Here is a 15286-nt window from a genome sequence, read left to right on the forward strand (position 1 = left end):
TACTGTGCCTTTATCTTGTAAAAATGTTCAGATAATAAAAAAAAAAACTTCTGAAAGGCTATCCATATGCAACTAGTCAATTTTCATATATTGCCCCCTTTATTTTCAGACATTTTTCTCCCGAGTTTTGCAGAACTCTAAAAGAAAATGTTACTTTCATAGTCTTCATGTTTGTGATGGTGTTAAAATAAATATTCAAAACTGCATTTCCACATCTGAAGAAAACCTAAAGAAGGTTTCAGTATGAAGAAATGAATTAGAGTGTGAGATGTATGGTGAATACTTTCAACATTTGTTGTAAAGTGATAATTACTCTTTTCATAATTTATTTAAAGAAAAAGGTTAAAAACATATTGTTATTCCAGTTTTGGTTTATACATTTTTATTTGTAATTCATTATTATTTTTTTTTTTTTTTAGTGATTCACTATGTTTTTCATTCCTGTGTTAATTATTTGATGTATAAACATTTTATTATTATGTGGAATTCAGAATATTGTTCTAATTTTTATACCTGAAAAATTCAGCCCTTCCCCTACATAACTATCTTTATACATCAATCTACAAGTATATACAAAATTAAAAGAAATAGTTTTCATGATCTGTTTGTTCTTTTTTTTTAAATTTGTAAGCATTTATTTTGTGTTAACCTTTTTATTGAGTAATGCGTTGTCTCTTAAAAGAAAGTAGATTATTTTTATTTTTCATCATCTGATCTAGCCACTTTTTATGGCTGTGGTGCATGCAAAGCACCTAAAATACAAGAAGTTACTAGTTATAGATGTTTTTCTTAGATTCTCTAAAGCCAGTTCTCATGATGAAGAGAATAAAAGTGTCATTTGCAGGCCAAATACTAGGTAAATTGCTGTTGTACTGGCTTGTTGATATGTAATATCATGTATATACTGTGAAGTAGCTAACTTAAAGCACTTCATTCCACTTTTTCTTAATAGTTCTGGCCCAGGTGCTTGTTATAAGAGGTGATTCAAAAAGGACTTCATAGCGTTAATTGCATATAAAGATTTATTTAGATAACTTACAGATTCAGTTGAATTCTTATTTTATAGAAAAACACATCAGGTTTGTTAACATTGACTTTGGTTTGATGTGCCTTCCATTTGTAATGTGACACATCTCACCTGAAGTCAATTTCATTCCACATTGTAGCCAGCAAGTTGGGTATTGTCTTTGCAGCTGTAGTGTTAATTCAAAGTCTTAGCTCAGCAAGATTAGCAGGCAAAGATGGTATGTAAACCTGAATTTTAATAAAAACCGACAAGAAAATCTAGGAAAATCTGGGATCAAAGCTGGGGAGTGACGTAGCCATGCAATTGGCTCTTCACAACCAATCCACTAACCTGAAAATTGATATCAAGAAAATTTCAGACTTCTAGGCAGTAGTGAGATGGTACCCTGTCTTGCTGATAGTAATAGCATCCATCTTGGTCATCATTATGTTACTGAGGAATTAGAAAATTTTGAAGCATTTTCAGATAAACTATACCATTTACAGTTGCCTCCTGGAAGAAGAATGAGCTGAATAATCTTTGTTTGCTTAGAGTACAAAAAATATTGACCTTAGGGTATCATCATTGTTTTGCAAAGTTTCCTGAGGGTTTTCTCTATCCCCTCTTCGGCAATTATGGTTGTTCACTTTGCCACTGATGTGAAATGTTGACTGGTCACTGAAAATTACATTGTTTAAAAATGTATTGTTTGCAATTCTATTCATCAGTTCCTCACAAAACTGCAGCCAAGAATTTTGTCATCATCTATAATGTGTTGAACTATGGTAAGTTTGTATGGGTTCAAGTGAAAATGTTTATGTAATATGTGCCAGTTGTTTGTGGAATACCAATCCAGAGTAGATTGTAAATTGTGGGATTAATAATCCTACATGTATACTATGCATGTATCCTACTATGTAAATTGTGAGAAGAGTAAATTGTATGCCTACTAGGAGGCTCCCTACCGCGTTCTCTGTAAAAATTACATTGATCTGCATTTCCTGACTACAAAGTGTAAAACCAAAACGCATAGTGAGCACATTTTGCACCAGTAAATGTATCCATTTTTAACAAAACTGGCAACAGTGCTGGTGGCCGAATTCGGTACTAATGAACTATGTGAATCAAAACTTCCATCTGCTGTGCTGTGAAATGAGACCTCAACCAAATCTGTAAGTTATTTTAAATAAATTTTTATATTCTTTTAAAGTTGTGAAGTCCTTTTTGATTCACCTGGTCTTTTAAGCTTATTGTGATATCGTTTTGATGAGATTATCTTGTGAGATATTAATTACAATTGTTTTTTTATAACAAATACACAAATTTAACATGTGTATAGTTGTTTCAAAGAGCAATCGTTTTAAAATTTCTATTACTTAAGTCTTTAAAAAAATTTTTATTTTTATTTTGGTTTTAGTTCTTAGCTATAGCATTATATCTATGATATAATTTTGCACCTCTGGAGGTGCAAAATTTCCCCAGAAGGCAGGCAGACTAGTTGGTCTGCAGAAGGTAAAAAAACCCACTATGATAAAAGGTTGAAATGGGCTAGTAAAATCTAAAGGTTACTGAAATTAAAATCTGCCGACTCAAAGCTATATTCTTGGAATATAAGTTCATTGTATCACGCTTGGGCTTGGTGATTACATTCATGAATGTGGTGTAAGAATTGTTCTTAGTGATTACACAATATCATGCATTAGGAATTTTGCCTTGAAATATTATCGCTGTTGAAATTGGTGCATTCACAGTGAATATTACAGTAATGCAAGTTTACTTGCCCACAACAGATAAAAGTAATCAGGAAGTGAAAGACTTTTATGAAACACAGTGTAATGAAGAAGGTAAAGAAAGCCAGTGTACAGTTAATAATGCAAAATCTAATTCCATGATTTAAAAGAAAATTAGTTGGAGCTATTGGGGCTGGGATGCAGAAATGATTTAGGTGAGCATTTAGTTGAGCTTTGTATTAAACTACATCTAGTTGTCACAAATGGTTTTGTTTAGACGTCTATCCATGGTTGTATTATTATTATAACCAATCCAGAAGTGGGTAAGAGGTACAAAGAGTGACATGAGAATATCTGAGGTCTCCAGCTGTCCGTGCTTGCTGTGGGCAGTCGTCACGTACGTGGGCTCGCCCAATATTCAAGTAGGAGGAAGACAGCGAGAATCCATTATGTCAATTCAGGTCAGGGGATCTCCAATCATGGAAGGTTTTAAGGAGGTAGTGAGCAAGCCCAGGCAGAAGAGGAAGGTGGAGCCAGTGCCTTCGATTTCCTCTGAGGATGGGTATCTGAGGTGGAGGTTGGGACACCCACCCGGATTAAATCTATTCCAGTCATTGAGGCTCTCAAGAAAGTGAAGGACAAACCTGATAGTTCTGCCCCACTGATTGAAGTAGCCCAGAGCGACTGATTGAGTTTTAGTTCTCCCCAGCAGCATTAGTTCAGGCGCGAGGAAGTCTATTCTTTCCCATCTGACAAAGTTGAAGGAGCCCTTTTCTACTGTAGCAGAAGGCTTTGAGACCCTACCCTCCCAGCCCAAGGAGGCTGAGGTCCTTCTGAAAGTGGTTCAGGCCTCAGCACAGCCCAGGCATCCTAAGATCCAGGGCTTGAAGACCACGAGCAAAGAATGGAAGTGAGACTTCCAGGTTGCTCTTTGTGACAACCGGAAGCAGCTGAAGATCAGGGATATTAAGGAGACCAGTAAAGGGCTGGTAGTTGTTGTCAGTAACAAGGAGATAGTCTGCATCATTACGGAGTCTCTCGCTGTCCAAAAGCTTGAGGTCAAAGTTGACTCCAAGCGAAAGCGTATACCCCGAGTCATAGTATATAACATTGATCGGAGCCTCTCTGATGAGGACGTTCTGTCTTTCATTCGAAAGCAGAACACCGACTTGAACGAGGCTTTGTTCAAAGATCAGTGTAGGCTAGTCTTTAAAACTGGCAAGCATGATGCCCTATGGTATCATAGAGTTTTTGAGTTAGGTGCTGGTCTCCACCAGAAGTTCGTGTCTGAGGGAAGGATCTTCATGTATTTTGCATCCTGTCACATCAAGGAATACCTTGATGTGCAGCAGTACTTCAAGTGTTTTTGTTTTGGCCACAGGGCCAAGTTGTGTGATGTCTGCGTGCATTGTGGTGAGGAGGGCCACAAGTGTGATGACTGTCTTCAAAAGAAGGAGGCTCCATTTTGCGTTAACTGTAAAAGGTGCTCATAAGTCATAGGGACTCTGTTAATAGTAAGGAGTGTGGTGGCTACTTAAGAGTAGTTGAGATTTATTTCAACTTTCTTGATGGTTAGGTTCGGTCAACTTAATGCTCAGGATGCCTATGTAGTCCAAGTTGAGTTAGGTGAAGTTGTCGAAAAACAGAACTTCGATTTTGTTCTTCTGCAGCACCTGTACGTGGTCAAGGGTGATCTGCCAGGTTTCCCAGGTTAGAAGAAGTTTTTTGTTGGTGACAGCAAATCCACTGTTCTGTGCAGGAACTGTTTAGATAGCATCTTCATATGGTAATCCTCTGACATGCATCACGTCGTTGTCAAGTTTGCCATGGATGGTCTGGACCTAGTTGTTGTTAGTTCGTACTTTCAGTACAGGGATTCCACTGAACAGCATTAGGAAAAATGGGATAGAATTGTTAGGCTGATAGCAGGTTGTCCAATTCTTATAGGTGCTGGTGCGAACGCCAAATCGCCTCTTTGGCATAGTGGGATCACAAATGATGGCGGTGAATTGATCAAAGGTTTCATTGCACAGCATCATTTTGATGTTTTTAATGTAGTTGACAAATTGTCTACTTTTGCCGGTGTAGTCAAAGGGCTGAGGGCCTTCCATGGTACCAACATCAATGTTACCATTGGAAAGGATATCCCTGGTACGATTCAGAACTGGTCTGCAGTCTATGATTGTGTGAGCGATCATCGACTAATAGTTTTTGATCTGGTAGGTGGGCTGTGTGATGTCTGTAGTGTGAAGACGCTCATCAGTCGATTCCCAGAGGTATGGGTCGAGAGAGAGTAGCTGATGGGTAACTCGGGACTTGATCATGTGAAGTGGACTGTGGGGGCCGGCTCAGGAGAGCTGCACAGCGTGAAGCGTGAGGATGATTCTGATTGGTGTGCAGTTTTGCTTGTGGACTATTGTCAGAAAAGGACCAAGTATTTTCATAAGGTTAGGTCTTCTAAGCATGATTTCTGGCACTCTTTTGTACAAGAGCAAGGAATAAAGACCTTCGGAGTGTTGTCTATAGAGTACTTGGTCAGAAAAAGAAAAAAAAATTCTTCTGTTGGTTCTCTCGACCCAGGATGGAGTTCTAGTAGACAAAGATTGTGTCCTCACTCTTCTGATGAAGGATCTGCTTCCAGATGATGCTGAGGTTGGTGAAACTTCTTATCGTCAACATGAACGAAGGGGTAGGTTTTGCTCTGAGAATTTGGTTTCTGAGATTAGTAAGGCGTAGGTAGCAATAAAGCTCCTGAATATGATTGTATCATAGTGGAACTCCTTGTTCGCACATTGCCAGTGATTCTTGGTCCCCTTGACTAGGGTTTTTAATAGGATGCTTTTTGCTGGACATTTCCCAGCATGTTGGAAATGTAATGAGTTGAAACTACTCTTCAAAGGTGGCGACAAGGACCCTACTGTAAGTTCTTTGTTCCGGCCTCTGATACTCTTGCCTGTAGTAGGTAAGGTTATCGAGAAGATCTTGTACCTCCACATTAACAGTAGATTGACTTCTAACCATTTGGTGATAGATGACCACTGTGGTTTTTGCCCTGGTAAGGACACAGAGGATGCTGTTCTTAGAGTAATGAATTTGGCTTCGACCAGCAAGTGCAAGTATGTACTCAGCGTCTTTTTGGACACCTGGGGCCTTCAGTAACTTTTGGTGGCCCTCTGCCTTGTTTGATTTGCAACAGCATGGCTTTATGCCATGCTGTTGCCAAATGAGATTGAGTCTCTTGAATTATTTCAGCAACAGAACCGTGTTCCTTTGTGACAGCGGCTTGGAAGTAGGAAAGAACCTGTCAAAAGGTTGTCCACAAGCTGGTGTTCTAGGTCTGCTCATCTGGGTTGTTGACTTTGACTCTCTAATGCGGTTGTGGATGCCCAGTGGCTGCCACATCATGGCTTATGCCGACGATGGGTTGCTGCTGGTCGAGAGTAACTCGCATACTGAGATAGAGCTCAGAGCGACACAGGCATGCAAGGTACTAAGGTTGTGAAATCATCAGTATAAGATGGTTTTCAGTGTGGAGAAAACCACACTATGATGTTTCTTAAAGGTCATCTTCTGATTAGGTATGTCACCGTTCAGAAATATCTGGGTTCATCCTTGATGAGAGGCTTCAATTCAGGGAGCACCTTTAGTTTGTTGCAAGGAAGGCTATTGATACCTTCTTTGGTGTTCGTAGAGTCATCCATCCTGATTGGGGGTTGAATCCATCCTGAGGTTGTTGGCATTGAGCCATGGTTAGTCATGAAAGTAATGGTGATTATTGTTATAATGTTAGCTGTTGGTGGAATGACTGCACTGCCGAGGGTATGGGTAACCATGCAGCCGTGAGGTGTAGTGTCATTTTGATGAGGCCAGTTTTTGAATGAGCAATCATCGCTGTCAACAAGATGGTGATTGTACTGCCGAGGGTATGGATTCCCATGCAGCTGTGAGGTGTAGCGCCATCTTGATGATGGTAGTAAGTGAAAGTAAATGTCACATGGAACTCGGCGATGGAGCTGAGTGGGAGTAGGAGGTCTGTCTACCTCTCCCTGGTAGACCAGACCGGATTCTGTTAATGAAACAAAGTCAGGGTCATGAACTGAAAGTTGAGTTCACTAAGGGAACTAAAATTAAATTTTGTTGTTGTGACAACATTTTTGGTGATATGTTATTTATTCATTTCCCTCGAATATTATCAGACATTTACGCACAAATTGGCTCTATTAAAGTGTAGAACTAGGCTTGGGATTCATGCTTCTGCGAACTCGGTTAGCTAGTTCAGAGGGCAATGATGTAGGACATCTGATGTAGATGTCCAGATGAGGTCTGCAGTGAAGACAAAAGCTGAGTTATAAATCACTGATGTAAATGTCTGCTCAGGCATTTACAGTGGTGGCATCCCAACGAGGCCTGCCTTATTACTTTGAGATGTAAAAAGGGGGCAAAAGACGACTCCCGTTAAAGCCCATCATGACTATGAACAGGGGGAGTGTGGTGACTGGAAGCGGAAGCACAAGATGGGTGTCTTCCCCTATGGGGTTGGGATGTTTGGATGTCCCTGAACAAGTAGAGATTATTTAAGTGGAAGTCACCAGCAGATGTTATAGAAAACATTGCTTAATCAGATTGATTTTATCCTTGTGAATAGAGATTCAGAAATAGCATGAAATCTATAACAATCTATCCTAATATCCCGATAATAACTCAGACCATGTTTCTCCCATCATTACAGTCTTCACAAACTTTTTAAAAGATTGAAGAGGCCACAAAATCTGAAAAGAATAATCATTTGATTAAGGACAGGCATGTTAAAATGGTTAATGGATGAAGTAAATAGAAAGTTTTGCGATATGATCATTCCATAATTAAATGGATTTCTGCATTTGGATGCCCTGATACATTCTTGTTGTAGATCTTTTGCTGTGTTTTCAGACTCTTCTTTCTTGTGTTTTGGCTCGCATTAGATTCTCTTTCTGGTTGGTTATGTTATTGGATGCTGCAAATTCATTTAAGGTTAAATAAGCTTACCATTTGGGTTCAATTTTTTCACATTAAGTACACATTTAATCAAATAAATCATTTATTTTATGATTAATTTTGTAGCAAACAGTGCATGCTCTTCTCTCTCTGCCTGAAAAAGAGTGATCAGAGCTTAATTTATTTTTGTTTCATTTCACACAATCAATTTTTGTTAAGAAGTTTATTTTTTATTTTTGCAGGGAGGTAGTAGAATGTGAGGAATTTTTGACACTTTCACATCATCAGGTATCAAAATTGATTTGCAGTGACAGGTTAACAGTTCCATCTGAGGAAAAGGTGTTTAAATTTTGTTTTTTATTCATGTTTTTTTTTTCTTAATTACATTCTTCACTAGGTAATAACATATTTTGCTGTTCATATCCCTTAGTCTAGGTTTGTTTTTTTTTAAATTTGGTACAAAATATAGCTGTTTTAAGTAGTTAATTTTTATAGAAGTAACTAAGCATTTGTTGTCTTATTATTAAGGTTTAATAACTTTTTATTTAATTATTATGATTGAAAATAACTTATTTTTGGTATTTTAACTGAATATGCCATTAATATTGTAACAGCTGCTACATTTAATTAAATTAATACTCAAATTAAATGAAACTACTTACAAATGAATTATTGGCTGATATATTATTTTCATTTCTTGTCTGGCAGTTTAATTTATATTCTTTCATAAAATTATACTAACATTCTAACTAACTTGAATAAATAACTTTTATAAAAACCAAAATATATGCATGGGCATGAATATTTTTTTAAATGAGAAATCATACTTCACAAAATAATCTTAATATAATTTTTTTTTAATAATAGATTATGTTTTGCTGTGAATGTGCATGCATGCATGCATACGTGCGTGCCCTTGTGTACATGTCAAATTAAATGAAACTACTTACAAATGAATTATTGGCTGATATATTATTTTCATTTCTTGTCTGGCAGTTTAATTTATATTCTTTCATAAAATTATACTAACATTCTAACTAACTTGAATAAATAACTTTTATAAAAACCAAAATATATGCATGGGCATGAATATTTTTTTAAATGAGAAATCATACTTCACAAAATAATCTTAATATAATTTTTTTTTAATAATAGATTATGTTTTGCTGTGAATGTGCATGCATGCATGCATACGTGCGTGCCCTTGTGTACATGTTCATATGTATTTTTTTATCATTTTAAAGTACATTAAACATTATTTTACAATTTACATAACATTTTTCAGTGGCTTTTTATTTATCTTCTTGAGTCTATTTTGGCTTAATTAGTTAAAATAATAAGAAAAAAACAATTAAACAATGAAATAATGAACAGGGACATACCTTTTAACAAGCATAGAGTAGTTGTCGATGAATCAGCTAGTTTCTTATCATGAGATTTCAGTGATTACTACATAGCTCATATATTGTTTATCAATGAGGAAGCAGAAATAAAAGATTAAGAACTTCATAGAGTTCAAGGAAAATAGGAAAACAGTTGTAAATTATGTTCACTCCATTGACATTGTCACTGTATGAACTTACAACAATTAGTGATGAACAGAATTAGCTCTATTGGCTACAAAAAAATATTAACTCAAAATACATAAATAAATCAATTAAATATTGAAATATTAAATATTGTTATTGTAACAGTTCATTTGTAGTTATTTCCTTGTAAATTACTCTTATTATAGAAAATAAATTTAATTAGAATTATTTGTCATAAAATTTAGTGGTTGTATTAAAATGCATGGTCTGGATTGACTTATTCCAGATGCCATTAAACTATAAATGTCAACAAGGTAATACTTCTGAAATAATGATTGTTCAGACTAGTTTTTAGTTAAAAAAACACACTTCTCTGGATTGTTTAAAATGAGTTTAAAATGCTTTTGCTGATTTTAATTCATGAAACGTTAAAAAAATTTTCCTTATTCCTTATTATAATCAGAATGACTAATCATACTAAATGTAATTTATTACCTTTCTTAACTTTGTTTCATTTACTTTTGATGATCACAGTATAATACTTACTTTTTTCTCATGAATAAATAAATTATTCTGATCAGTACATAATAATACATTGTATAAATCATGTCAGGGATGGATATGTGTGCGATTGTAAGAAAAAAATGAGCTGCCTCACCGTATGCTTAAATGTATTAAGGGAAATCATGATGAAACCTTAAACACAGCAATATCACAAAACACATAGTTAATATAAAATGAAGAATACAAGGTTAAATTTACTATTAACAATTAAAAATATAAACACATGAAATATTATTAAAATAAGATGTATGAGGATACTAATTAAAGAACTACAAAATAATTCACTTTTTAGAAAGCTTTAGTGAAAATTATTTGAGGAAATATTTTTATGTTTGTTAAACCTTATTTTTGTTTTTGTATTCCATTTTTAATTAGTATTTATGGATTCATTGACAGTGCAGTGTTGTTTCTGTAAAAGAATACTTTTAATTTTATTTTAGATTATATTTTTAATTATTTGGTAATTTAAAAAAAAAACAATACCAAAGAAGGAGCCTTTCATGAGCCTAAGAATGTGTTAGATAATAACAGTTGTTTTTTCTGGTTTGGTAAGGTAGATATTATTATTTTTTAAGAATAAGTGACTGTTATTTTAGCAAAGTTTGCCTTTTAATAAATATAAATATGTGGATAACTTAGAATTTTTAATATATCAAACATTGGTGTACATGATTCATCTTAATAGGTACCAATCAACGATCTCATTTTTGTATCTTGAAAACTCAGTTTTACCTTTTGAGAGAGCCTCCTCAGAAGGAATGTGTGTAGGCATAATACTAGGGTCATTCAAATATAAACCGGAATTTGTTTACTTAGCTTTATTGATAATAGATAAAATTACTAATAAATTACCTTATTTTTCTACGTGGTTTCCTTTAACAAAAGTACATTTTCTCCGCTGGATAAGTGGCTTTCCAATCACTTCATCAAAAAAAAAAGATAGTTGTCCCAACAATCAATTGAACACACAATGCTTGATTGCTGCTTCATCCTCAAATCTTTCCCCTTCTAAAACTTCTTTCAGCAAATCAAACATGTTGAAATCTTACTGTGTCAAGGCTGGACTGTATGGTGGGTGTTCAAGAGGTATCCAATGAATTTTAGCAAGTTTATTGTGAGTCAGCTGCTGTATGCGGCCATGCATTGTGGAGGAGGTTGTAAATTGCTTGCCGTTGTCATTTGCAGCCTGACTTCATTCAACAATAGTAATAGTATGCCACATTTACCATTCTTCATTGGTGCAGGAAATCAATCAGCTGCATACCTTTTTAAGTCCCAAAACACAGTTGTCAGAATTTTCTAGCTGACAATTATTTCTTGGCCTTGATGGGTGCTCCCTTCCCATTTTTTCACCACTCCATACTTGTTCTTTTGTTTTCTGGAGTGTAGTGATGGACCCACGTTTCGTCACAGATCACAGTACGGTCCAAAAATACCTCTCTTTCTTCCTTAAAGTGATTCAGAAGCTGCTGACAAGATTTCTTTCCAGACATTTCTCTGTGCTTCAGTGACACATGGAACCCACCTTGCTGACACTTTGCTGTATCCAAGACTGTCTGACAACATTGTATGCACACTCCCAGTACTTGTGCCCACCTCTGATACAATTTCAGCTACAGTTACATGGTGGTTACCTTCCACAAGGTTATGAGTGTCACTTTCCACAATGGCCTGAATGTTGTCATTATTGATGCTGGTCCATGGAAGATATTCGTACCTTTAGTTCTCCACTGGATCATGGTCGCTTCAAAATGTTTTGGCCGAATCAAACACTAGAGATTTTTATTGAGTAGCATCTTCAAACTGTGCCTGGAGTCAAGTCAAAATTTCAGAGGATTTGACACCTTCTTTGAGAAAATATTCTTTGAGAAATCTGATTATAATTTGTTACGCAATAGACAACGATACCTTGTGCTCAAACATTCTTCTAGTGACATGGGAATGAGAGCTATGGTAGTGGCTGGTTGTTTGCTCCCCTTCACACATGTCTAACTACCCACAGCGCCCCGCCACATTCATTGTTCTTCCTTAGTTCGCGCAGCATAATTCCAGTTTATATTTGAATGACCTTGTAAATATTTATTAATGATCTTTTATTAAGATTTTTCAAAGCGTAAAACTGTGGTTCGATTTTTATCTCGAGTCATCTAATAATGCCTAGAAATTTTAAAATATATGTAATAAAAATAATCATTATTATTTATGAGCAATCACATTATATTGTGGCATTCTGTCCATGTGATTGGCAATATTAAATCTCTGCAGAAGCAAAATTTAACAGTTTTATCCATATTTAAATTTAAATGGTTACAATCCACCAATGATCATTTTTTGAACTGCTAACATAATCTTTTCAAGTCCTCATTAATTTTACTTAGATGTAGATACAGTTGATATGTGTGAAGAAGGTAACAACAATTAATGGTTCAAGTTTTTGAGTCAGATCATTAATAAACAATAAAACAGCAAGGGACCTAAAGAGTCTAAGGAGTCTTAAGGATGTAGATAGAAAGCCGTCTGAAAAATTAAGAAAATTGTTAAATTTTTCATCAAAACTAATTTTTTTATTGTTTTCTTAATTTGTGTTTGACAGTAGATAATTTGTATGTTTATAGGTCATTGTAAGAAAAATAAATTTATTTACATAAACAAAAGATTAAATTACTATGTAGTTTCATAGTGCAACTACTAGAATAAACAATTATATAAGCACTTATTGATTTATCCTTTATCAGTTATTCTGACATATCCAGTTTGTTGAAATTTTTAAGTACCATATTAAAGTTAATTTACTTCCAATAATTTTTATGTAACCAGTTTAAATAAAAATTATAAGACACTTTAAAGTTGGATACACCTTTTTTACAATAAAAAATCACACTAGAAGAAGAATAATAATAGTCACACAAGGATGATGAATAAGATAAATTCTATCATCAGAGAGATAATGTGAGAATGATTTATGGAAATAAAATATAAAAAAAAAACAGCAGCCTAAATTATGTAAAAAAAATTACTGGACATAATAGTAATGTGTTAACACACACACACACACACACACACATATACACACGCATGCATGCATGCATGCATGTGAATATGTACATGCGATACTGTTGCTACTAATTATGATGCAATAATCATGATAAAATAATACTGCTATCAGCATTATTATTTCTTATAGTGTGTGAAAACTCCCTTTGCTAAATGAAAATTATTACATTTTCTTATATATCAATATCTATTCAAGAAGCCATAAATTATTTTTTCTTCCTTTTTTTCAGTAACGTGTTTCAAAATTTTCTAAACCATGAGACAAGTTTGTGGTATAACATTATAAATCTTTATGTGGTATAAAGATTGCTTTGTTTAACTTAGATCAGGAAATCTAAGACCAGATTACCAGTGAGGAAGGGATTCTGTTTGTTAATATGATTAGATGTTGACATGTAGTTGTCATTAATACATTTTCATGATTACTGCAAGTGTAAGATTAAAATGACTGTATGAGAGACAAGAAGAGTGTAAGTTTACTAACCTATTTAAAGGTTTATTCCATCTCAGGTGTCTTTGCCATTAACCACAGTTATGTGAAGTTTCTTCACTATTACAATATATGTCATCTCTTAGAATTAATAAAAAATTAAAATTTCAACTTTTAAAAAAAAAATGACTGAAAACAGCATAATATGCATTTAAAAAAAAGGTGAGATAAACAATTAATTTTATTTATGTGATGTACATAAAATTATGAGTAATTATTTTAATCAAGTATGAAGACAATAAATACTGTCTAATCATTAAGAAAAATAATTTTCAGAGAACTGACCAAACATTTAACGTGAACCTACAGTGACATATGAACAATTATTTATATATTAAAAACAAACAAAAATCTGATTTGATTATCTGATGCTGGAAGTGAAATCTGTTTGTTGGAAAATGATCACATGATAATTAAATATTAAATATCTACTTTGATATAAATTTTGTTAATTTTCCTGATTACTTAATTTGAATATTTGTATGCAAAATATTTCTTTGATATAAGAAAAATAAATATATTACTAACAAACATATTATCTTTTGATTTGTGTATTTTTATAGTTGATAATTTTTTCAGTTAGATTATTTTGTTTATTATAAAATTATTTGGAATTCTCTCATAATCATAATTAATTTTTATATCCAGTTGATTAATCTGTGTTTTTCTTCTACTTTGTATGTGAATAAAATTGCTACAAAAAACAACCAATTTTTAACGTCAATAATTTGGTGTCATTAAATATTTTAGGGATAACTGTATATAGTTGGTGGTGTTTTACAAAAATAACAAAATTGTTTTCCAAATTTTGTATTTATATTAGATGTTTTTTAAACAAATAACTTAAATCAGTTATCTTAAAGGACTCATCTTTGAATGTTCTTTCATATTTTTCAATGCTTCCTTAGTCAATCATTAAATATTTCTTGTTTCATATAGAATATAATAAAGCACCAATATATGGATTGTTATAATAAGTCTCCCTCACAAGTTTGATAGGGACTGTTTTTTTTCCTGTATAATGTAAGCTTAGTGTTGAGTGTCGTCAAAGGTTTGTTGTTCTCAAATTGAGTTTGGTGATTTTTTTTGTTTATTTTTGTTGTTAAAAATTATAAATAATATTTTTCTAATTACTTTAAATAAATAGGATCATCATTTGTTTCAAAAATGTGTATATTATTTTCAATTTTTCTTGTTTAATACATTATGTTTGTTGTTTATAAATTACTGTATACATTGGAGATATTTTATCATTCTTTTTAAATGCTCTGTATTGATCATTAAGTAAAATTTTAAATGTTCGATTAATTTTAATGTATATTTTATTGCTATTATTACACATAATCTTACATTTTCCAGATAATTTACATATATCAATGTTTTTTTTTTATTTATAAAGTTGGTTATATTTTTGTGTCCTTGTTTGATTTTTTTTAATGTATATAATTTCATTTTTGCTATTTTGTAGGTTAGTATGTATGCATTTTAAAATATAAATAACAATAAAACTTTGTATGCTTATATCTAAGCTTTCGATTAATTTATTTACAACATAGATTTGTTATTTAATTTTCCATCATAACTATTATCTGTTGCTGTGTGTTTTTTTAAATTACTTTATACTTCATCATTTAATATATTTTTATATTTAATGGAATATTTATATGACTTGTTTATCATGGTATTAAAATTTTGTTATATTGCCATCATTGATTTGAATTTTTTTATATAGGCTTAAATATTATATTTTTTATATTACAATGTTTTAACTGAATAGACCTGATATCTGATTTATTCTCTTATTTATAGGTATTTCTAAAATATTTATTTTTCCAATTTTTGAAGTAAATTTTAAGAATTGCATTTCGATAACAAACCATTTTTAGTTTGCTTGTATGTACTTACTCTGGAATCAGTTCCAAATTATCTCCCTTTCCTC

At 33.1% G+C, this 15286-nt stretch overlaps 1 protein-coding gene across 2 annotated transcripts in view; it reads left to right on the forward strand.

Annotated features, from left to right (window-relative positions):
- kel (kelch protein) overlaps window positions 1–15286 on the forward strand; it is an 88003-nt gene that overhangs the window by 25067 nt on the left and 47650 nt on the right. For both annotated transcript variants that reach the window (XM_075374683.1, XM_075374691.1), the window contains exon 5: window positions 7953–8049. In XM_075374683.1, coding sequence (XP_075230798.1) covers window positions 7953–8049 — 97 coding nt within the window. The remainder of the gene's footprint in view (window positions 1–7952; window positions 8050–15286) is intronic.

Source organism: Lycorma delicatula, chromosome 1, assembly GCF_047948215.1.
Source record: "Lycorma delicatula isolate Av1 chromosome 1, ASM4794821v1, whole genome shotgun sequence".
Classification (NCBI taxonomy): Eukaryota; Metazoa; Arthropoda; class Insecta; order Hemiptera; family Fulgoridae; genus Lycorma; species Lycorma delicatula.